The 26,344-nt window shown below is 42.4% G+C and overlaps 1 protein-coding gene across 1 annotated transcript; it reads left to right on the forward strand.

Annotated features, from left to right (window-relative positions):
• The first annotated feature begins 343 nt into the window (after positions 1-343).
• acsl3b (acyl-CoA synthetase long chain family member 3b) lies at positions 344-24,362 on the forward strand. The gene is made up of 15 exons (XM_084056407.1): positions 344-566; positions 6,733-7,302; positions 8,499-8,676; positions 8,958-9,067; positions 9,428-9,566; positions 10,047-10,197; positions 11,496-11,619; positions 11,817-11,888; positions 14,994-15,133; positions 15,791-15,963; positions 17,633-17,707; positions 17,811-18,002; positions 18,412-18,526; positions 20,335-20,492; positions 21,003-24,362. Exons 2-15 carry the CDS (start codon positions 6,952-6,954, stop codon positions 21,158-21,160), a joined length of 2,136 nt encoding a protein of 711 aa, XP_083912533.1. The 5' UTR covers positions 344-566; positions 6,733-6,951; the 3' UTR covers positions 21,161-24,362.
• The last annotated feature ends 1,982 nt before the right edge of the window (positions 24,363-26,344 follow it).

Below are 26,344 nucleotides of genomic sequence, written 5' to 3' on the forward strand. Positions count from 1 at the left end.
ATTTGGATTATTATTTATTGGATTATTTATTTTTAAACATTCTAACCAACCACACAAATGCTCACTGGCACAAAACATTTTCATGAAAATATTTGAGAACCACTGGTTTAAATAATGATTTAAAAAAACTTTGGAAGCAAGCAACTACACTTTAGAAACAAGCCCAAAAAACCGCAACCCTCAACTACCAATGTTTACAAGCAACTTTACAGAAAAAGAAGCCCAAAATCGCTTATAACAAGCCGACATGGCAACGCTGGCCTCAAGCACGCGCCACCTCCAGTCGTCCAATCGCTAGACTTTAACCGTCTCGAGTCCACGTCATACGTCACTTCCGGGATGATAAACACGCACGGTGGTGGTGGTGATGCTCACAGATTTTTTTCATTTTTTTGTAATACTATTGTCATACAATTCCATTCTCTCTGTTTTTTAATAAGTCAGATTTGATAGTTTGTTTCATAGCAAGAGATGCCATTCATTATTATAAATGGCTTATTATAATGAGAGGATCATGTGATAAATATGACAAATACAGTGGATCTGAAGTAGCGGTTGATCAAGAGGTGAGGAGGATGTTGTATTGTCTGCTGCTGCTGCAGATGTTGACTATAAATGTGATCTGACGCGTTATATCAGACGTAATAACGTGCTGATCGTCCATGTTTAATAGGATGTTTAATACGAAATGTGATCTCATGTGATTCATTGTGATTTTTCATTCAGCAGCTGTATGGGTGGGTTAGCTTTGTGGGCTAGGCTCACATTTTAGCTTTTCCATTTGCTTTGCTAGTGCGTGTTGCTGCTGTTGCTATTAGTCCTGATTGATTGATTGGTTGGTTGATTGATTGATTGATTGATTGATTGATTGATTGATTACTTTATTAACAGTTTGTTTAGGAAAAAAAAGAGAGAAAAAAAAGCACAGAGGTACAGTTTTATTCAAAGATGCTAAAAGGATTAAACCCAAGAAAGCACTATGGCTTGTCTCCATTGGGGTCCTGATAGCCACAATATGTGGTGGAGGAGAAAATGGCTTCTTGTACTTCAGATCGCTCCCAAATGCTTTGATGATGATGTTACACACAACAAGCTATGTGCAAATGTTAATAACTGCCCAGTCAGTGTGTCTAGAGCAGTGGTTCTCAACCTTTTCAGGCCGTGACCCCCCAAAATAATCATATTTCAACTGGGGACCCCCCAAAATAATCATATTTCAACTGGGGACCCCCCTAAATAATCATATTTGAACTGGGGTCCCCCTAAAATAATCATATTTGAACTGGGGTCCCCCTAAAATAATCATATTTGAACTGGGGACCCCCCCAAAATAATCATATTTGAACCGGGGACCCCCCAAAATAATCATATTTGAACCGGGGACCCCCCTAAATAATCATATTTGAACTGGGGACCCCCCACCCTGACAAGCACTTGGAATTGTAGAGTCAAACATTTAGTTTGACTCGGTTCCACAGATAAATATTGTGAAAATAACAGATCTACCAGCTGACAGCTCACATGTAGATTGGCTATTTTCACAATTTTTGCCTCTTTCTGATATTTTGACAATTTGACCAGTTTTTATAGTATAGTTTGTTGATTACTTTTGATGCAGCAATGTTTTTTTTCTTTTTTTTCTTTTTGAGGATTTAAAAAGGTAAAAAACAAACAAACAGGGGTTCTCGACCCACATGTCGAAAACCACTGTTCTAGAGAATGTGTGTGTTAACTGTTAACCTTTAACATCTATTGATCATCTCATCTATGGAGTAGCCTAAGGATTTTTTACTTAAGTAAATTATCAATACTGCAATGTAGAAATACTCTGTTACAAGTAAAAGTCCGGAATTCAAAATCTACAAAAGTAGTACAAAAGTATTGGTATCAAAATGTTCTTAAAGTACCATAGTAGCTATTTTCAAATGGTCGAAATGTATATTGGGCTGAAGTGGGTAATGTATGTTTTGTGATAATTATCAAAATCTACAAAGTAGGCCAAACCAGTAACTAAAGTTTTCAAATAATTGTAGTGGAGTAAAAGTATAATATTTGCCTCTGAGATGTAGTGGAGTAGAAGTAAAAGTCCTGTAAATTGGAAATACTCCAGTAAAGTAAAAAATACCTCAAAATTGTACTTAAGTACATACTTGAGTAAATGCACTTTACAGTTACATTACACCACTGACTGATAGGCTACCTCTGTGAAGTATGGCGTCTCATTAGAAAAAGCGAGTGTTGATCTTTAAAGCCGGTCATGCGGGTGAATGAATGTTGACTTACATAACGTAACACATCAACGGCCCTATGGTATTTATGCCTATGGGTTACTTACTAGTCTGTACACCAACCAGCAGCTATATGAGTTATCAGCTATTCTGATCTGGCCTCTACTGTTTACTGAAGCGGTTGTGTTAAAAGTAAACATTGTCAATGTGTAGTTCTTACTGCATTATAACATGAGAACAATGCCATTGTCTTGTAGTAACTCTTGCAGCCTCAAGTGCTATTAAATAAAAACTGGTTTCAGTCAGGCATATGTCTTAGTTTGTAGAGGGATGTGTTCATCCTACTACCAGACAGTGTACAGTAGACACAGTAAAGTATCTGGACCTTCCTGTAGAACAGGTCTCAGGTGGCAAGTTGAGACTATATATGAGAAGGTAGTAGAGATGTACCCATAAAAAACGTTCCTTCCCGAAACTGATTCCGATACCTACAACTTGCGTATCGGTCGATACTGAGTACCGATCTGATACGATACCAGTGTGTAATTTAAAAAAATCGAGGACAGTGGTTCTCAAAGTGTGGTCCAGGTCATGAGAGGGTTCCAAATGGACCCGTACAGATCTGTAACTCAGAGTGAACAAATGGAACCAAATGGACCCGAGTTATGGGGGCCTTGAAATTAAAAAGTTTGAGAACCACTGATCTAGGAATAAATACAAAATAAATACATTAATAATAGTTCAAGTGCAGCTACAGTTAGTAAAACAATAATGTAAATAGTACAGTAAGAGTATAAAACATTGGTGCAGCATCATCTGAAGTATAAAAAATATTACTGTAAATTAGATATCATGTGATAACTGGTATCGGTATCGAAACACTCGAGAAGGTAGTGGTACTATTAATCCAGGGCAGTTTCAGAAGTGACACTGCATTTTTGGCTCAGTCTGGATTGTCTTTTGTGTGGACTTGATGACAGGCCTCTAGTTGGTTATTCTGCCTGCCTTCATGTGCCAAACGTGATCCTGTGCTATTGGCGTGTGCATAATGGCTGGAAAGGCCAAGTGTGGGACTGTTTTAGCAGCCTCCTTCCCCAGGAGGGGAGTCTAATTGCAGTAATATTTGAAGACCGTTGTCATAACATACTTTCCAAATTATCTTAACCTACTTGCAAGTTTTGCCCCCCCCGAGAACATCTACAACATAGCATATAAGTGAGATCTGCTCATGGTTATAGACAGAAGGCTCTATCATGCATGCTACCTGCTTTCTATTATTTTTATGTCCAGCACCTAGCTAGTAGTTGTAGCCTATGGATTTTTGAATGAATCCTGAGATAACATTTTTTCCCACAGAAGCTTATTAGGTATTAGTGCTGCATGATTAGTGCAATAATCAGAATTTCTGATTCTGATTCTGTCTAAAATGATAATCCCAATTAGTTTCGCTTAATATCATAATCATGATTATTGATTATGATGACTTCTGGTGGGAAAATATGTTTTGATCATTTTCTTAATGCCTTTATTGCTCATTGTGCTTCTTGGCACCATTGAGTGTCTTTGAGCAATGGTCTGTAATGGCTGTGATTTGACTGTGCCTCTGTGAGCCGGATGGATGGAGAGACATGGTACATGGTACACCCATGGGTGTACCAATGTTCTGCACAAGCAAACCATTTTAATGTGGCAAATATTGGACACACAAGACAAACGCGGCGTCATGTTTTGCTCACATGACCCCGAGTGCACAAGGCAGACTGTGTTTAGGTTGCTTTGAAGTTGTACAGACAGATTTATTTTTGTTTTATTTCCACTGACTCAGTGTTCTCTGACTCACATTTTAGGCTGTGACCCACATAATTTAGTCATTTCGATTTGGTAGTGAAATTATATTAACCACTTTCAACCTGGCAACCCTATATAGGGCATCTCATTATATTGTCCAAAATAGTCAAACATTTTGAGAAATAGCGCAAGTTTACAAGATTGTAGATCAGCTATAAGGGGCCTTAAGTGGTTAAATACATTATATTTGGACTGTACCAAAATAACCTCTCCGGTAGTTTCACTATTACAAGCATTGTGTTACTATGACTTCATAAATGTTTTCTTCTTAATGTGAATGCAGTCAGAAGCTGTAGAGGGCTAATAGTACCCCAATGCCCCCTCCACTCCAAAGAATACTAATAATCAATAATATAATCAAAATGGAGAAATCCTCACAAGCTCTCAGTTATTGTAACATGAAGGCTAAACAGAAACACTGACACTTGTGAACAACATGTATCATGCTGTGATTAGAGGAAGTATCTACTATATAAAGTTGAAGTTGTGGCGCCGTCTGCCTGTCTGTGGCGGGCGTGCAGATATGCCCATATATGGTCTGGAAGTGCCAGACGTCAGCACAAATCTGCGTTGTTAGGCAACTAGAAGTGCAGATTGCTGTTGTCACGTGTGACTTGAGACCAGAGCTCGATCTGTGTGAGAGAGAGAGAGAGAGAGAGAGAGAGAGAGAGAGAGGGAGGGGGGGGAGAGAGACAATTTCACCCACGCAATAACCAGACCAATACTGGGTCCAAAACCTCAACACGCCGATCAACGCGTCACAAAGCAGCTCTCTAGAATTAACGATTCTACAAGCTCACAACGTGTCGCATCGAGACACGTTGTGAGCTTGTAGATCGGCTAATTTCGCAGCGTGACACCATCGTACGATGATGTATGAAATTAGGGCGTGAGTGGTTAAAATACTACTTTATCACAATTGAAACATCTTCTTTAGCTATGTGTTATCCTGGCCCCTTTATTTTAATTCATGCATATCTTCTGTCTGTAGAACTGTACAGCGTACAGTTAATTTATTAAAACGCGTACGGTGGATGTGTTTTAATTGATTAAAATGATTGTGTTGTGAGCTTGTAGCTTGCAAAGGGTTCATTATCATAACTGCTGTGCAATGCAGCTTCAAGGCTAGTAGAGGCTAGTAGAAGGTTTAGGCGTAGCTCTCAGTGACTCAGTCTCATCAGTCAGTGTTAGATTCCTTAAGGGGGAAGGGTCACTTATAGCACCGTCACGATTGGTCGCTGGGCTACTACTCTCCTGACCTGCAGACCTCCCCAATTCAGCTGTGGAATGTATCACTGCTACTTGCTCAGGTTCACTGGCTAGTGGGGAACTGGGGATACACCTAGTTACACTCTGACCCGCAATTATAGCCCAGCAATAGCTTCCTAAGCTAGCTGACTGAAACACTGTCAGACCTCACTCAAAGGCCTTCTCTCAGTACAGCAGTACAACTAAACCCGGGAGTATGACTCAAGAGCAACAACGAGTCAAACCCAAATGGTGTTGATGCTGCGACTGCACATTTTTCTACTAGGTAAAAGAGTATGGTACATGTGCTAACCTGTGGTAGAACGGAAGGATTTAGGTCAAAATGTATTGGGTTAAAAAAGTTATTTTTAAATACTAATACTAAAAATAAAGTGACATTTAGACCTGTTCTTCCTCTGCAATGCTGAATTTCTCCATTACAATCCCCACTCCCCCAAGGCTGGCATCTCTGTGTGTGCCCTTGGGCCTGAGGGACTGGAGAGACAAATAGTGCTGATTAAGGAACAAGCTAAGGATAGGCCCTGACGCCCTGTCCCCAAGCAAGCATTGATTTATCTGCGTGTTTGTGTGTGTGTGGACCTGTGTGTGTGTCTGTGTTTGTGCGTGCGCAAGTGTGTGCCTGTCAAGGCTCACGTCAGCCGTCATCACCCTACTCTCAAACATGCTGAAAACTAAAGCTTCAATTCAGGTCGTATTTTGTCAAAGTAATTTGGAAATTAAGTAAACATTTGAAAATAATTATGGTTTAATGTAACTATGTCTGAGTGCTCCTCTCTTTCAATGGCATTTGCTATAGACCAATTATTTGTTTACTAACAGTGAGACTTGATGCACAGGTGATTGTTTCACGGAATCAATTCTCAACCTATTGTTTCGGGGTGCGCTGGTTTCAGCACACCCCAACCCCCTCTTGTGTGTTGGCTAGTGAGGCGCGTCCTAGCGAGACCTGACAGAATGGGTTTCATTAAGAGCATACTGGTTTCACGCATACTGGTTCTTATCAGTGTGACGTCGTCTGTTAAGGGGTCTATATCTGTTGTAGACTCCTTGGCACCTGAATATTAGCATTTTCTTTTGTTACTATGTTGGGTTGCAGGAGAAAAGGTGTTGGCTAGGTATGTCTGTAAACAGAAGGGGGTTCCTTTGAGTGGGGTATTTAACCCTGAGTCAGTCAGTGTGTCCTTTGAGTTCTTGCTGACTGGTCATTCCGAAATCTGTGCTGTAATGCTGTGATTGTAAGTGTGTAACTCCATTTGATATCAAATTATAACACTCATTCTTCTTGAAACTTTGAATTGTCTCTGCCTTATTTGTCTCGAACTTTTGATTCAGTTCCCATCCAGATTTCTCCACAACAATTTCTAACGGCGTGCCGTTGTGTCTCCAGATTGCAGGGCTGCTCTACAAAGACCACCAACCAGCGACCACCTCCCGGGCCTCGGAATAAGTCGAGAGACGGTACATCACGTCCAATACTCGCTCTACCCAGCGAGCAGAGAGCGGCGGCCGTGTTGTTTCGCCGGAACACTCGCTCCCCCCGACCCCTGTCCCTCCGCCCCTCCTTGCTCCACCTTCACCTCTGACCCCCGTTGACCTTGGCGTAAGGATGAAGCTGAAGGAGGACATGAACCCTCTGCTGCTGCAGGTGTTCCGCTCCGTGGTCTGGGTGTACTCCGTCATCACCTTCCTGCCGTGGTACTTCTTCACTGGCGCCGGCGCCAACCTGGAGCGGTCGCGGCGGCTCAAGGCGCGCTCGGTCAGCAGGCTCCCGGCGGGGCCCTACAGGGCCGTCAACAGCCAGCAGAAGCTGGCGGCGTGGATGCACCCCGGCGTGGACACCCTGGACAAAGTGTTAGAGTACTCCACCAGGAGGTTCCCCGAGAGAGACTGTCTGGGAACCAGGCAGGTGCTGAGCGAGGAGGATGAGCCCCAGCCCAACGGCAAGATCTTCAAGAAGGTATGAGACGCGTCAGTGGAAGTATGGTGTCGACCCCACGCTGTTGCTGGTGGACACTAGATAGTTTCTTTAATCACTTTAAGCCATATTGGAAATAGTCGATCTACACGCTCATTATGAGCTTGTAGAAATGTTTTAAATGTTTGGACATGTTTGGGGGAAGAAATTAAAATTTTCAACTATAATGACCTGCCCAAAATATAGACACCAGGTTGAAAGTGGTTGAAGACTCTTAAATTAAAAACAAAAATGTACACAGGAACAGATATTCATCTTCATTGTTTAGATTAGTTTAGTTTAGTTTAGTAGACATTTTACTAAAAAAAAAAAAAAGACAATTGCATGGCTACAACACCAATGCACTCTGTGTCCCTCACCGCCTTACATTTCCATGTCCCTCACACTGCCTATTGCCTAGTCAGCCTTGATAATGTCAGTCAGTGGAATTACAGGAAGTCGGGTCAGTGTCTGAGAGGTTGTGGTTAGTGTGTGGAATGTGGGTGGCGGAGCAAACTCAGAGTGCAGTTTTAGTGCTCTTTTGTCCCCGACTGCAAGCCTCTTCAACTCAACCTGCAGTATCAGCAAAGGTTCCACAGAGGGTGCTGGCTGACTCGATATTAGAGTGTTATATTACAGTGTTATTATTGTTTAAATGGTAATAACAACGTCAGACATCCTTCAAATTCAACACTTAGAGCACTGTAGCTTATAATTAATTCCTGTGCTACCAACAGCAGTCAAGGGCTATGCGTCACCCGGTGTTGTATTAAATGGCCTTAATCTTCTTCCGCCTCTCTTCATTTTCTAGTGCAGAAAATATGGTCTGGCATAGAATATTCCCATTCATGGTGACGCCATTTGAAGGTTATTCTAGCGACTGTGGTATTAGGCGTGTGGGTGGGAAAATGCACTGCAGAACTATGATCGCCAGACAAAAGTGTCTTAATGACTATTTTTGGCATGACATTAGGGGAAAGTTCTCAAGAATAGCCTAGGCCTATTATGCTTATTTTATGCACATTGTATGCTGGTGTTGCATGGAAAAAATAGCAGCTCTACAAACTCAGCTTGTAGAGCTGCTATTTTCATCGTACAGAAGTATCAGGCTTAAGTGGTGATTTTCAGTGGCTGATAGACAAGCGGCACATGAACACCGCAGTCCATTTTAAAACTTGACTTAATGTGTGTGTGTTTAGGTCATTCTGGGGCAATATAACTGGCTTTCGTACGAGGACGCCTACCAGGCAGCCATGTGCTTTGGCAGTGGACTGGCAGCTCTGGGACAGAAAGCCCAGTGTAACATTGCGATCTTCTGTGAAACCAGGGCAGAATGGATGATAACAGCACAGGCCTGCTTCATGTACAACTTCCCACGTGAGTGGTGGCAAAAAGTGTACACACACACACACACACACACACACACACACACACACACACACACACACACACACACACACACACACACACACACACACACACACACACACACACACACACACACACACACACACACACACACACACACACACACACACACACACACCATCCGTGAACCAGGATTCAGAACCGCACATGCCCTAACTCAAAAGCACTGCTATATCACGTGACGTGACTGACTCTCCCAACTCCACTGTCTGTGTTGTGTTCTGTGACAGTCGTGACCCTGTACTCCACTCTGGGACCGGCGGCCATCGAACACGGCCTGAACGAGACGGAGGTCACACACATCATCACCAGTAAAGACCTGCTGCAGGGCCGACTCAAGGTACACGGCACGCACCGTCTGTGCACACCCCGCCTGGGCACGCTCCCTACGGGCTCCGCTGACTGTTTAGCATGTCATATCAATTCCGGTAGACAATCTAGCCATGTTGCACAAGCCTGCACCAGTTGCTTTCTTTATAAATGGATTTAATTAAATTCAGTGGCGCTACACTAATTTGTGCGTGTGTGTGTGTGTGTGTGTCTGTGTGTGTGTGTGTGTGCTTGTGCATAGGCGTGCGTGTGCGTGTGCGTGTGCGTGTGTGCGTGTGCGCGCGTGTGTGTGTGAGAGAGAGATTAGCACTTTATGAAGAGCTCACTGCTGTTTGCATCTAGTAATTAGTCCCCCCCTCTTATCTCCCAGGCGATCCTAGCCAAGGTACCCAGGCTGCAGCACATCATCGTGGTGGACAGGAAACCCACCAGCTGGCCAGACATGCCCAGGGGCATCATGGTATATAACATGGACACTGTGCAGGAGATGGGAGCCCAGCCTGACCACAGTAAGCAACGTCGGCCTCATTTTGCACTCCGCTTCCATTATCGAGTACAGCGCCTCTATGATTCCGTAGCACACAAACGGTTAGCGGTAGATGTCGAACAGTACGGGAGTGTACCATGTAAGACCAGAATTCCACAAACGATGGGTTGGGTCCCATTTTTGGGTCACGGAACCATTTTTATGGCTCGTGGGTAATTATCCCCTTTTTTAAGTTTCCTATACGTACACTTATTTCAAAAGAATTTCAAAAACGTTCCCAAAAGCATTCCATTAATCAAAACAAAAAAATAGTGAAAATAGCAGAGCTACAACCTCACAACACATCGACACGTTGAGAGCTCGTAGATCTGTTATTTTAACTATTTTGGAAATAGGTTATTCATTTGTTATGTATTTTTGTTATTTTGGGTCGTGGGGAAACACCCCTGGTGTGTAGACTGTTTTCCTTTCTAACCTGACCTGTCCTTGTCATCCTCTTTAGTGGCAGTGTCTCGCAGACATCCAGAGCCCTCTGACATCGCCGTCATCATGTACACCAGCGGCTCTACAGGCGTCCCCAAGGGCGTCATGATCTCCCACAGCAACATCATCGCTGGTATCACCGGCATGGCTGAGCGCATCCCCAATCTCAAGTACGCCGATGCCATATAAATCCTTTTCTCAGACCACTTGCCTCCCTTATTCCCCTCTCCTCTCCTCGGCTTCAGCTGTTTGTTTTCGTCATATCTCTTTCTCCTTTTAGTCTCTTTCCCTTTTGTTATTCAGTCTCTCACTTACATCACAAGACAAAACCACCATTGGCCATGAAAGTCTGATTATGTGAAAGTGAAACATGAAGAGTGTTAATGTTGGGCCATAGTTTTTGTCTAATCTCTTAGTTAAACTATCATTGTTCTTGTGAAGCACTTTTGTTATTAGTACTTATGAAGATCCCTTTCCATTTGGCCATCACCACTCTAGCATTCACACGCATATACTGTATTGTGAAGTTTCATCACTGAATACAGCATGGGGATTTGCGTGGCTTCATTCACAAACTGTGCACGTAGTAACTAAGTATCAATGGACTAGTTTTTTTGTTTCTTTTTTTTTTAGGATGAATGGATGGTATATTTGCCTACATTCATATTCATCTCTGACGCCTGGCACCCCTTAAGCTGCGTTTTGATATAGCATACCTACACTGCACTACCGTGCTATATTATTTATGAGTGTGTTAAAGGAACTGCTGGGTCCATTTGTGGTTCTGTACACTGCCAGAGCAAATACACACAATGGAGTCTTTCACCCATTCTACACCAGCACTTACACACGGGAGACATCTCACTGAGAAGATCCAAAAAACATAATGTAAAACAATAACGTGTGGCCGTAATTTATGGTGACTCGCGACAATCGATTTGTCCGTCTTGTGTTTGTAGTTGTTGGTTAGTGTGTTCTCGGTGCTTCGTGGAATCTCAACAGTCAGCAGCACTAGCAAACAGAATGCAGTCTAATCGAACCGCATTTCTAACGCCAGCAATTAAACACATCCTCACAGATCCAAAAATACAAATTTAAAAACAAACAGGCTAATATCTGTATATCTGTATCTGCACAAGTTGTTGGCTTTGTGTTGAAGACACAGTTGTAAGGATTCTCCGACCAATCAGTAGTCTCAAACTTTACACATCACCATCTAGTTCTAGTACACCACCAAAAGAACGTTGGCCGAGTGGGGTCAAAATTGGCACCCTTTACGACTCCCGTTCGCCCTCAAAAGGCTGGACCCTTTTATACGGAAACGACCGCAAATGCAGGCAGTGTCGTCCGGTGCGGTGCAGGTTGTGCTATATGGAAACCCGGCATTAGTGTCCTACTGTACATTTGGTATTTTAGCTTCTAAAGTATCCATTATGGCTATTAACCAGTCACTATTTCTGCCCGGCAGTGAAACAGACACCTACATTGGCTACCTGCCCCTGGCTCATGTTCTGGAGCTCAGTGCTGAACTGGTGTGTATCTCTCATGGGTGCCGCATTGGCTACTCCTCACCTCAAACGCTAGCCGACCAGGTGAGTGTTGCTGCCACACGCACATCACGTATCCAATTAATTATCTGTTGAAGTAATGTAGTTAAAGCTCTCTCTCATGGATGCATTACAATCAGAGATCATCTATTATTGAGGTTGACACCTTCGTGCATGAAGCCAGGTCTCTGAGAGCCCACGTTCTTTTCTCTGTCTTATCTTTTTTTTTTTTCAATCATCAGTCAACCAAGATAAAGAAAGGCAGTAAAGGAGATACCAGCGTGCTGAAACCTACACTCATGGCTGCCGTACCGGTATGTTTCTTATCACACAAGCCCACTTACTGATGTACATCTATGTCTGTTTCTAGATCAAGCCTTTTAAGGGCTATTAAGGGACTAAGGGGCTGTCCAAGAATGATAACTACAAATAAAGTTAACGATATTGATTTGCGCATCTACTGTGATGAACGATAACATTCTGTAAACATGTTGAACGTGAGCGATGTGTTGACCGTGACGTGTTGAACGTGATGCCCTGTCAAGTGGTATGGATTTTTCGTCTGTCTGAGTTTCTATCCTTCATCAAATCCCTCTGAAAGGGATCCCAACGATGTCATTCACCACTGTCATTGTCGTTATAGTTGTGGCGTGGACTCTGCCATCCAGTTGAGTTAGAACAATTTAACTGACATATTTATATGGCTGAGAAGGACTTCTCCTTGAATTAGACGAAGACAAACTTGCACATGGACACACTGAAGTCCAGATCCACATTCCACCACACCACTTGGTTAAGGATTTGAATACACAAATTTCACACACCTTCCCTGACCTGCAGAATGGATATATCGGCAAACACAATCTTCTCAAAGGCACTGTATACACTCCGCTGAACAACGATATCCGAGAAATCAACAACAGGTGCATGGCTGAGTTCCCTGGAGAAGACAGAGTGTACTTTTCAGCTGACTCAATTAAGGCGGACAACCACAAGAACTCTGTGCCTAAATTCACTGACCACCCTCTGGAGTCACTGACCATAATCTGAAGCTGAAACTAGGAGCCCCAGCCATGCTGCTTAGAAACCTGCAAGGTCCCGAACGCACTCTCAGGAACGGCACCAGAATGGAGGTGGTGCAGATGATGGACAAAGTCATTGAGTGTGAGATTGCAGTAGGGACAAACAAGGGTGAAAAAAAAAAGTTTTTTTAAATTTATTTTTGGATTATATATTATCTATAACCCTACCCCTAAAACCGAAAGTACCCAAATCCGCCGAAATCCGCACGGGGGGAAACATGCACGCAGTCCGTTGCCTGGGGGGCTAAGCCCCCAACCTAGTAGAGACCTAGCAACGCGTCTGGCGGTCAGTCATGGCTCTGAGTTCCCACCTGATGTCGTGTGGGAGTTCTGACTGTTTCACACCGTACTGAATAACTGCCAGCTTGCATAACGTCTTCAGAGTAGGACTCAAGTCTAGGATTTGCAGGTCATTGGTACGGCAGGATCCTCCAAAGAGGATGATGCGATCTCCCACCATGCAACAGCGCATAGTAGACCAAGATGGGCCTTTCCCCTTGGGCTCAACCTTCGTCCAGGAAAAAGTCTCTGGGTTGAATTTCCACAGTTCACTTAAGGTAGTTTCCCTCACCCTTCGTCTGTCACCACGAATTATGTACAGCTCTCCATTGTAGGCAAAGGATGAACGCAACCAGCAGTGTGGTCCTGGACAAAGCTGTGTAGAAGTTGTGTTCAGCCAGAAGTTGGTCTCAGTGTCAAACACTCTGATGTGGTTGTGGTCCCTTTCACCCCCAAAGACAAACATCTTTGTCCCGATGATGGTGGCAGAGTGTTCTGATGACGCAGGTGGGGGAGTGCCTCTAGTGTAAATGAAAGACCAGACCATTGTGGTGGTGTCCAACTTGTAGATGTCATTAGTACGAGTACGTCCTCCAGTCAGCTCCGCGTATCCACCATGAATATACATGACCTTCCTGAAGACACAGGCTGAGTGGTCCGTCCTCCCCTCTGGTACAGTCCCAGACACCCTGGGTTTGGACCAGCTGTGGGTGTTGACATCAAACGCATAAAGCATGTTGCTGTAAGGAGGACTCCCTCCCCAGATGTAGATAATATATTCTATCAGCACAGCTGTGTGGCCATCATGACTACTGAAGTCACTCCAACAAAGTGGATATTCTTCTCCAGCTGTCACTGTGGTCAGATTCCTCCAGCGTAAAGACTCTGTGTTGAAAACGTGGGCATGAATCTCTAGTCCAATGTAATAACTCCGACGTTCAAAGGCATACACCTCGTGCTGCACTGCAGCAGCAGCACAATAGGATCCTTCTGGTCCTCCATTCACATGTACCGTCCAGCGGAACATCTCTCACACTGTAGATCTGATCGTACCTGTAAAGACTCGCTCTGAACGACACTGGAGTCCTAATGTGCGCGTTTATCGCTTATATTTCGTCAGTGGCACAAATGTCACGCAAGGCTTGGCCAATCAACAAAGCCGATCAAGAAATAAAGCCTCACGCTATCAAGCTCACCGCTGCCCTGTTCGCTGCTCTAGGCGAGGTCTACCGCAGCACGTTCCCAGATGCCTCCCAGTGTCTTAGCTTATTACATGGACAAATAATATTTGATTGTGATATTTACTGTCTCTATAGTGATCAGAGGTACAGGAATACAAATATTTGTAAAAATAAATATACATTATTTATCCTGATTTATTAAAACATGCAAATTGTCTCATTAAATATGCATGATAGAAAAATGTACAATGCAGAAATGGATTCACCACAAGTTTGGTACACCCTTTTATCAAATAGTGATAGGATTTGCCTTGTCTATAGGGTGCCTGCCACGAGCAATCTGCGACCACGTTCAAGCAAGGGTCAAGATTTTTAGGGAGTTTTATTGTCATTCCATACAATACGGAACAAAATTTGGTCATGGCAGAATAAATTAAAATAATACACCAAATGGCGGCGAACAGGATGGTTGCATAAGTTGTGAGCTCCCTTATACCAACTTATTTAAAACTACGCTACAACTATAAAACTATAAACTGATGGGAAATGAGCAGAAGACAGAGTACTAGAAACCAGGACAGACGAAATAAAGAAACACACCAGAAACAAGAAGAAGAGGAGTGTGCATGCTAGCACTCGAAGCTAACAAGCTAAACATGACCTCGCTTCAGTCTAGTTTATATTTATCTTTATAGTCATTCTTGGTGTGGACAGCCCTTCACAGGTGGGATTTAGTTACGTAGCTAGTTCTGGGACAGTTATTGAACTGTCCATTGTCCCTGCTAAATTAACAAAATAAATAAGATGAACAGCTCCAAACACAGAAAGTATGCCGTTTTACGTAGCTTATTTCCTTTGACCCATCTGCCCTGTGTAGGAGATCATGGACCGTATCTATAAGAATGTGATGACCAAAGTGGAGGAGATGAGCAGCTTCCAGAGGACACTCTTTGTGTTGGCCTACAACTACAAGATGGAGCAGATCTCCAAAGGATACAGCACACCACTCTGTGACAGGTAACAGTACTGTACAGATCACACGCCTTAACCCATTGAGACCTGAGGCCGATTCTACAAAATGCCTTCTAAATCCTAACAGTTTCTAGAAAAAAATGTTCAATATCAGTGGTTCTCAAACTTTTTCATGTCAAGGACCCCCAAAATGATATATATTTGGCCGCAGACCCCATCTCAAAATATGTTGTACCCCCAGAAGCAGAAGCAAAGATTTGAGTAAAACATGTTTTAAAAAATATATATATATTCAAAGATTTGCACAAATCTTCACGATTTTTCAAAAAATAGCAGATCTTGCCGCGCTATGAGCTTGTATATCTTCTATTTTTGAATAGCCAAAGTATAAAACAATGGTTTAAGTGGTTACACACAGATGCGTTCCCGGTCTTAATGGGTTAAACAAGGGCCCCAAACCCTGGTAGTAAGATTTGACCATTTCTTTAATTTAACTTTTGATATGCTTTAATTAAGGCCAATTTATAATCACGTTCCGAACATACACATGTGTACTATTTGTTTGTATATGTATATACTGTATATAATATTTAAGTTGAGTATCAGTAAAAAATAAAGCTGGCTGATACACTGTATCTGTCAGACTCTTGTATCCGCTTTTCTCATAGTTTTTTTTACTTTGTTTCTGTTTTTTCATTCCAGCCTGGTGTTTAAACGGGTGCGTTCGCTGTTGGGAGGGAAGACGCGGGTGCTGCTGTCTGGTGGTGCTCCTCTCTCAGCCGCCACCCAGCGCTTCATGAACATCTGCCTCTGCTGCCCCGTGGGCCAGGGTTACGGCCTCACGGAGACCTGCGGAGCGGGCTCCATCAGCGAGAGTAAGAGTAACACATTGCTTTAGTAGAGGGAAGGGATCAGGACATTTTAAATACTTAGATTGTTTTTAGATTGAACGATGGTTCTCAAATATTTTCATGTCAAGGACCCCCCCAAATTGATATGTATTTGGCCGCGGACCCCCATCAGATTTTTTTTGTGCCAGGCCCCCCTCCCCGCCCCCAGAAGAGAAGATTTATATTAAAATCAAAAATGCTTTGAGCTTGTGCATCTCCTATTTTTGAATAGCTAACGTATAAATGGATAAAGTGGTTAAAATTATTGTGATGCTGTATTAACTACTTTGGAGTGGAATGAACTGGAACCCCCCCCCCCCCCACCCCCCAAGGACCCCTGACCCCACTTTGAGAACCACCTAACCGGTCTGGAACAGGGTTTGTCTGTCCCCTCAATAACAACCACATGTGCATGACATCACGAAACATGAGCACCTCCGGCCATAAACGAACACAGCATTAACAGTCTGCACATCCAGGAAATGCCTGGTGAAGTGACAGTGAAACTCATCAAGAGTGTGAAAGTCTATAGTATAAAATATATATCCACATAGTGCATGTATTATTTGTATGTTGTTGTTTTTGAGTGAATCTCTTAGTTACACAAATATTGTTCTCGGTGAAGAACTTTTGTTCATTTAGGTGAGGTATTTGTTAAGATCGCTATTTCCATTTGCCCAACTGAGACGTAGATCATTGCCACATAAGTTGACATGCCTACATGCAGCCAGCCTGTTCCATTGAACGCGGAATCGTGTTGAGTTCACAAACTACACAAATTGATAGCTAAAGAATGGACAGGCATAGCCTGGTAAACCCTCCCTCCGGAAATCTCATTTCAATTCGATTTCAGAAAGGAGTCTGGTCTGAAACGCCTTTCTCCAATAATCGCTCTGCTCGCCGAGCCGACGAGCCTATCAGCGTCGTCGCTCATTGTTCTGTGATTGACAGCGACAGTTGGCCAATCAGGTGGCGAGTTCGAGTGAGCCCGAATGAACCCGAGTGCAGCCTGAGAGCCGCCGAAAAAAGACGAACGGCAGCCATTGTTGTTTGTGCGAGTGCCTTCACTTCTTACTTTCAGTTTTATAACGCTTTCAAACTTCTTTTTTGAGGCACGGAATTTACTTATAAGATATCGTTTGGATAGAATTTAGTTGTTTAACTTCATATATGTGGTCAATTAATCATGACAGAGCCTATTTAAAAATATAAATTTAGAGAACCGGCAGGGGCGGGGAGTGACACGCATGTATCCCAATAAGGCAACCTATTTTCGGCATGGCCGTCCCAAAAGTCCCGTTGCGTCACATAGTCTGGAGCTCGTCAAATTGAACTGCTCATTGGCTGAAGGGGAAAAACGATCATTGGTTGAAGGGGTTGTCAGTCAACGGTATTACTCCCGCCCAACTCCAGCCCACAGCGATTATTGCAGAAAGGCGTTTCAGACCAGACTCCTTTCTGAAATCGAATTGAAATGAGATTTCCGGAGGGAGGGTTTACCAGGCTAGGACAGGCAGGCCATGCTGTTATTATAATATGTTTTGTGGGGTTGGTGGGTGAGTAGGGGTTTTAGGATGAATGGGTACTGGGTAGTATATTTAAATGTTAGTTAAGCATACTAATGGTCACGCATGTGTTTGTTTGTGTGTTTCAGTGTGGGACTACAGCACAGGACGTGTGGGGGCTCCTCTCGTTTGCTCGGAAATCACACTCAAGGACTGGGAAGAGGGTGAGTTGGACTGAAAAGGAACAGCCGAGTGGACAAAGACAATATGTACTTCTGCCTTCTTCTTTGCTCGCTCTTATTAATATAAAGCCTGATGTTCCTCCAGGAGGTTACTACAGTACAGATAAGCCCAACCCACGGGGGGAGATTCTGATTGGCGGGCCCAACGTGACTATGGGTTATTACAAGAACGACGCTAAGAACCGCGAAGACTTCTTCCTGGACGAGAACGGCCAGCGGTGGTTCTGCACAGGAGATATTGGTGAGGTCCACCCCGACGGCTGCGTCAAGATCATTGGTAAGGGCTCTGTAGAAAAGCAGTGTTTTGTTTGCGTTTGCGTATGCATATATAATTGATGCGTGTGTTCCAGGGTTGTGAACTTGAGACTTGACTTGAGCTCAGACCTAATTCACAATTTGGGTGACTTCAGATTTGGTTTAAACAAAAAATACTTGAGACTTGATTAAGACTTGCATGTCTGTGACTTGGACTTCAGATGGATGGCTTTGAGAGACTTTTGCCCAATATTTATGCTGTCTGCTCTCTGATATACTGTACACACTTAAAAAGACACCTGAAATTTGATGATTTGGGACTTGCCCTTCATGACTCGGTACTTGAAACACAAAGATTAAGACTTGAGATTTACCGTACTTATGGTATAGCAGTGACTTGGTCATTTTCAAACTGTGTTCTCCCCCTGCAGATCGTAAGAAGGACCTGGTGAAATTGCAGGCAGGAGAATATGTCTCTTTGGGAAAGGTGGAGGCTGTGCTGAAGAACTGCTCGCTTATAGACAACATCTGTGCCTATGCCAACAGGTAACAACAAACTGATGTTCTCTTTCTATCCCACTTCATCTCTCATTCACACTTTCTCTCACACAACATCAGTTTCACTTTTTAACTGCACGTAAGCCGTTGGTCCAAAATGCTACCACATTACAAAATAACTGGTGGACATCCCTGTGGCTGTTTAGCCTAACATAACACATGTAGCCCCTTTTACCCCTTATGACTTATGGGCAGGGCCCCTAAGTTCTTTTAACTCAAAAGTACCTAGCTTTTTTAAACTTTTAATATAAGCTTGAGTTCCCTTATTAACTAATTACCATTAAATCACCAGTTTTTAACCTTTTTAAACCTTTTCAAATGTACACCTTATCATGAAATCCTTAATTAAGCAAGTGAACAAGCAACCATATGTCTTTTGTAATTTTACTTAAAAATGAATTAAAATAAAATGAAATGAAAGTTATCAATTAGGCTTTTGTGCAATACAGAATCAACAGTCAGGAAAATGCAATGTTCACTGTTTCACTTCCCAATACAATAACCTGTGTGAATACACAATTATTGAAAACCTTGAACCTTAGATCTCCTATCTAAGCCGGCATATGACAATAAAACAAACAAAATGAGTACTCAAACCCCCCCGTTGCAGGCCTGATACCTTAATTTCCAAAAATATATCTTCACTCTGGTGAGCAAAAAAGGGCAGACTTACAGGTCAGGTGAATGGTGGTGGTGTGAGAGCTCTGTGTGTGAATGATGCATGGGTGGTCCACACGTGCAGGTGACTTTGGGTGGTCAATCTGATGAGGGGCAAAACCCACGTTGCCAGAGGAAGGTTGAGCGTTGCCTGGTAGCTCAACCCGCTATCTGGGATGTCTTGCTTCAGCCGACGTCCTCTTCAGAAGGTTTTAGTAGCTGTACCTTGGCTGAGTTAGCTAACAGGCTACCTCCTCCTACTATAATGAATACACTGTCCAGCTAGCTTAGCCAACTAGCATCCAAACAGCATAACCATAGTCACAGTGAAGCTGATAAATGTCATAGTAACTCCTCGTCGAATTCACTGTGCATGAACCAGTCCAACACTTGCAACTCTACAGTACAGATTGCTTTGTCACCAATCTGGTAAAGACTCTATAAAACAATGTGTTACATTAATTCTCTTCATCAAACATTTCCCCTTCCTTCACTCTGTCTGTCTGCTAGCCTCCCCTCTCCCCCTTGATTACTCATTCCCCACACCTGTGTTCACCTCACACACACACACACACACACACACACTGATTACTCATGCCCTGCACCTGTGTCCAATCTCACACTCACACACACACACACACACACTCTTCCCTTCCTTCAATTACCGTATTTTCCGGACTATAAGGCGCATCTGAGTATAAGGCGCACCTTCAATAAATGTATTATTTTCATATATAGGGCGGAAAATACGGGTAAGTAAAATAAAACCCTTTACAGTAACAGGTAAAATAAAACATTACAGATAAATAAAAGGTGAGTATACATTTCTTTTTCTCAACCAGTAAACATGAAATCAAAACTTATATATACCCAACCGGGTTACACACATAACATATTAACATGGATCTAGATGTATTTATGATGTATATATGTCTGTACATATGTCCTAATTCAATTATGCTGGGCGCTGCTCATCACAAATTGCATGCTTGTTTGTGTCACTCTGTGGGAGACATTTCCAGTGTGTCGCATTCTATTTCTCAATGTCTTTTCACCCAGATGCTGATGAAGTGGAAACCCTTTTAACTCCGACACAAACAAGCACTGAGTCATTGATCATCATTCTTTCTATTTTCTAGTGACCAGTCGTATGTGATAAGCTTTGTGGTGCCAAACCACAAGCAGCTGATGGCCCTGGCGGAGCAAAAGCATGTGAAGGGTTCCATGGAGGACATCTGCAACAACCCGGAGATGGAGAGGGAGGTCCTCCGCATCGTCACTGAGGCCGCCGTCACAGGTAGGAACTGAGACAGAAAGCAGATGAAGTAGGTAGATGGGTGGGAGCATACAGTATGAAAGCAGCGTTATTATAGTTAACTAAAAACTAAAACTAACAAAATAACAACTTTATAAAAACAAACAGAATTGAAATAGAATCAATTAAAATAGAATAATTGAAATAGAATTGGAAAAACATTTAGTTAACTGAAACAAAAATAAAAACGAGGCTTTACAAAAAGAAACCATAACTGAAACTGTATTCAAGTTCAAAACAAACTAAAACTAACTCATACAGAAAATGTCCTTAATTTTAGTCTTTGTCAAAAATGTCAATAGCAGATGTGCGTTGTAAGCTTGTGTATCTGCCGTTTTTGCTATTTTTCTGAACCTTTTGAATCTCGCTCCTGACTGCCCCATACAATAATCTGACTTCTACCACCACTGATAGTAAGTACTCCTAAGTAACAGCAGCGTTTGTGCTGGTATCTGTCTTTCTAATGTGTGACACTCTGTCCCGCCCCTCCAGGTCAACTGGAGCGCTTTGAGATCCCCAAGAAGATCCGTCTGAGTGCCGAGGCCTGGACTCCGGAGACCGGCCTTGTCACCGACGCATTCAAGCTGAAACGCAAGGAGCTGAAGTCGCACTACCAGGAAGACATTGAGAGGATGTTCGGTGGCAAATAGCACGCAAACACACACTGACATACGTACACATAAATATATATATATATATTTATATATACATACACATAAGTATATGCTGTATATAAACATATATATAAATATGTATATACAATATATATATATATATATATATATATATACTGACAGAAGCCACTACCAGAATTTCTCACTGAGAGGATTTCATAGATACAGGTAATAATATGCTTACATACACACATACCGACATACAGAGTACAGACACCAAACCAAACCCAAGCACCTCACCCTCTCGGCTGCCCTGCGACAAGATTCGATCAGAGAGAGAAGGGGGAGGGGGGGGTAGTTAAACACTTGAATCCATTTGAGATCTGTCGATCCAGATAAAATGGCTGAAGGAGCTCGATAGCCGAGCTGATCCATACAGACGCAGTACGCGGCGCTCTCTTCAACGGTTTTTTAGCTGTTTCAGTTGCTATGACGACCGCGGCGTCCCGAGGTCTGGATGTCTGCGTGACTCGAGGCGGAAAGAAAGAAATGACACATTTTGCACAACCAGACCTGCTTGGGACTGACATCCGTGTGCCCCACCTCCTCCTGTCTCTTCAACTTGGCTCCTTTCTGGACTTTGCTTGTAGTGCAGATATCCTAGGGAAAGGCTCAAGCCGGTGCCGTGCGTCTAAAATAGCTGAACTACAAGCTTGCTTTTGTGAGCTTCTAGATCGGCTATTCATGCCGCACAACCAGGTATAAATTATGCGTCAGTGTGACTGTGATCTCAAAGAGGGATGCCCTCTGGGAGTTTTGGGTCAAAATTCAGGTTTGATTCTATGCAGGGATCTCTTTTTATTTCATGATTATTTGTTGGTGAGTACTTTTTTTTTGTATCTTCTTGTTATTTTCTTCTTGTTTGAGTCGGTTTGTCGTTTTTCAAACCCATTTCGTCGTCAGTGTCCTTGAGGAAATCGGTGTCGCAAAAGCCATGAGAGATTGAACCCAAAACATGTTTTTTTTTTTTGTTTAAATGCTTTTCTTACTTTTCTGTTGGTTATCGTGTTATTCTGAGGATTTTGATTACAGTCCTGTTTTTAAGGGTTTGTTTGTTTGTTTGTTTTTGCCTTTTCAATATTTCTCTGCCTATAGGATGTTTTTTTTATACATATATAAGCTTTTGTTACGAGCTCCTCTCATTTCCCTCATTTACCTGTGTCCCAAAGTTTGTACATCTTGAGTGTATGTTTGTTTACAGACTTGAGAGAAGGTGAAGGTTCAGTTTCTTACTTTAGAGAGTTCCCTACTGCCCTGGACCAGCCCCTCTACCCACTGTCTGCCAGGCATCAGGATGACTTTCATTCCATGTTCCATCTGTTACTTTGTTCCACTTTCCAGAGGGTTGTTTTGTTCATCGATATAGCCCTCCTCCTACCACATCTGACAACGTATTCCTCCTTTCATGACCAATGCACCATACTGATGTCTCCAAGGGAACCGAGCCTAGCCCAGATATTTAGTAACAAAAGATAGCATTTTTTTAATTAAATACAGTTGTTGGTTTTTTTTTCGAGGCACATTTACAGTATTCATTCAGTGGTTGTTTGCCCAAGTCCTTTTTGGTACATTGTATCCTGTTGTTTTTTGTTTCGTCATACAGTAGATCTAGTTGCTGTTATTCTTAACCTATGAATATGAACTACAAATTGAATGTGCAATATTTATACAAAAAAAGAAAAAAAAATCAAACTAAAGTATGTAAAGGAAAAGTGCACAGATAGCCCCCCCTCCACAGTGTATGAATGTGCGGGCCTGTTGCTTTCCACGCCAATGTACAGTAAAAAAAGGAAACCTCTGTGTGAATACAGAAAGAGGAGAGGTAGGGGTGGGAGGATTAGAATGTTTAGATGTAGCCCATTTTTAAAAAGGTTTTTGAACGTACTGTGGTCAATTTCAATTCTTTTCAGACCTGTAACGTGAAACTAGATATTTGGCATTGTAAAAAGAAGAAGAAGTAACAAAAGAAGATGCATGATGGAGACAAGGTGCAAATTTACCAAAGCACTTGGACATATGTCATTTATATGGAAAGAAATTTGTATGACCCTCCATTTTAACAACTGACTATGAAACCTAATTCCTTCTCATTACACTCCTTGTATGATTGTGAGAATATGTAGCCTGAAATTTAATTGTAAATGAAAATGAGGATTGGGTTGCTTTTTTTTTGCATAAGAGTCCAAGAATGTTAAAGGCTATATTTTATCTCCAGATCAGTTTACGTATATGACACTAACAACAATTTTAATTAACTACTGAGCATTTGAAAGCATAAAATGAAAACCATGTTTCTTGACATCCAGAATCAGCGCTGATATTCTCTGAATGTCATCAAGGGGAGTGATGTACTGGCGCCCCTATAACTCCTGTTTTATAACCTGACCCTCAACTGTGTCTCTCTATGCTTGTGTCTAATTCTCTCATCGCTTAGGCCTGCGAACGGTAGATGAAGTGACATTTGGTCAGTGGGCAGTACAAGCCTCAACCTACAGACACCGCAAATGGAGAAGTTATATTCTTAGAAAACGGCCTCTTGGTATGCCAGTCCAGCCTTGCTTATACAGAAGATTAATTGCAATGCAAAAGGTACAAGTCGTTTTTTCTTATCAGAGGTCTCATTGCGTAACTGAGAATATACTATTTTAGCATGTAAATGAAATTACACTGACAAACTACGAACCCAGTCACTGTTGTGTGTCACTTTCTCCTGACATTTCATTAGACAGCCTATACTCTTTAACAGTCCTGTTTGCTGCTCTTCTTTGCCTGACTAAAGGTGGCTAGTTGCCTTTCAACACACACTGAGCTGTCCTCGCAGGTCATAGGAAAATGAAGTATTTTGTTAATGAGGAGTCTCATGTCTTAGTAGTGAAATCCATCTGAATTGCTACATAAGAGGAGATGAGAGACAGTCCACGGTTGATTTAACTCATTGTAAATATAGGCTGGAGGGAGTGACGATCAAAGTTAACCGATGCATCCAGTTGTACAGGTGTAAAACCTCTTTTAAACCTATTTAATAATCTTTGTTATTGACCAGTTTTTGGGGTCTTTTTTTCCTTTGTATGTGGGTAAGTGCCCCCCACGAGGCGGGCTATCGCAAGTGTCTCCTTCCTTATTTATTTATAATTTGGCCTTGATAAGTATGTAATAAGAATAAAGATTTGTGTTCTAATTTGCCATTTGTTTTGGTATCAGCAAACTGGGAAAGGCATGAGAATAGCAGTTATATGAGGCTTTGTAATTACTGTTTTAGACAGTAAGTGCGTGTGTGCGTGTGTGCGTGTGTGTGTGTGTGTACGCGTGCGTGTGTGAGCGTGCATGTGTGTGTATGCATGTGCATGTTGAACACCTGTGCCTTCCATCCGGCACAGAATAATACGATTAGCGACTTGATTAAAATCATATCCTGAAAACGCGAGTTTCTATGGCAACGAAGGCCTGCCTGTGTCTGTGTTTGGACTGTGTAGTGTGATGCGTTATTAATTGACACAAATAGAATAGGCAGTTCTGCAGGTGAACATCATAAGCCCTAGTAATCATGCTTTCCTTTCAGGCTGAAGTCAGTGTTTTCACTTAAAGGACCACTTCAGTCATTTTCAACCTATCTTCATGTAATTGGTCCTCATTAATGCTCATTATAAGACTCCGGTACCATTTCTCTCTACACCAAGGCTGTGGACAGTTCCGAAACCTGCCTATCAGTGACATCATTAGCAGGCAGGTTTGGTCATTTCAACCTTTTTTTTTTTGTATTAATGTAAGCACCATGGCTTCTATTTCAGCGTACTAACATTGCAGGAAGAAAAAGGCTGTATAGTTTCTAGCTTGGAATCCTCGATAATGTCATTGTCTCTCTCTACATCGTCCTCAGACGAGCCCTACATCGGCGCCTCCAATCATCTTGATTCTCCATACATCTGGCCAGCTCATTTATCCTTTAACGCACCAGGATCTTTTTTTAGCACATCCACATTGGTCGGCAGGTTTCTGAAATGTCCATAGCACTCCAATTGACAAGACATTGTGCTATTTTATAATGAGCATTAGTGAGGACTAATTATATGAACATAAGGCTGGAGTGATCCTTAGATATAACAGACTTATAAGGTCATTCTGTTGATGTCAGGCAGATGCCTGACATCAACAGAATGACTTTATAAGTCTGTCATCTATAGTATTTATGCCCTTCAGTATATTTACAGTCTACGTATATTACTTATGTATATACACCAAAGAGATCTTGGCACAAAGATAACCTTTCTAAGGAAGAAATTCTTCCACACAAAGGTCAACTCAAATGCTTCTTCCTCTGATCCTTAAAAGAGAACTTTGGTAGAACCTTGCCATAGTATAGGCCAGTGGCTCTCAAACATGCCATGGACCCCCAATTTGATATGTACTAGAAAAAAAGCACCCTTCTGGTGTTTGGGCCTTCCTATGTGAAAGCACGCTGTACCCCAACACTGCTTCCTCCCAACTGTGGCCATCACCTTACATAGCCTACATGTGGGCAGCAATGTAGTGTTTCTGAAAAGCAGAAATGCTTAGAGAACAAGGTTATTCTGACCATGTGAACTGCGACCGAGAATCATGTTCAGTATCATGTCAGTATTATATCAGTATCATGGTAATCTCTCAGGACAGATTCTGATGGCAGAATCTGTTAGCAGCACTACTGCCTTAAACATGTAATGTTGTTGTTAGTAGGAATAAACACAGAAGCACTTGAAAGGAAGTGACATCAAAAGGGAACGAGACAAACCTGAGTTCCTGTTCAACACAAAGTTGTTTTTGTGTTTACCGAATGGGTTCCCAGATTGTGTGTGTGTGTGTGTGTGTGTGTGTGTGTGTGTGTGTGTGTGTGTGTGTGTGTGTGTGTGTGTGTGTGTGTGTGTGTGTGTGTGTGTGTGTGTGTGTGTGTGTGTGTGTGTGTGTGTGTATGTGTATGTGTGTATGTGTGTATGTGTGTATGTATGTGTGTGTGTGTGTGTGTGTGTGTGTGTACGCTTGGACCCCATCTGAAAAGATTTTGTGCCAGGGACACAAATCATTTTTAATCTGGGATTTGAATGAAGGTTATGGAAAATATTCTTTAATCCGTTTTGCATCAGTGTAGCAGATCACACACACACATACGTTATATGTATTTATTTA

This window comes from Gymnoscopelus microlampas (genome assembly GCF_963454915.1).
Source record: "Gymnoscopelus microlampas genome assembly, chromosome: 5".
Classification (NCBI taxonomy): Eukaryota; Metazoa; Chordata; class Actinopteri; order Myctophiformes; family Myctophidae; genus Gymnoscopelus; species Gymnoscopelus microlampas.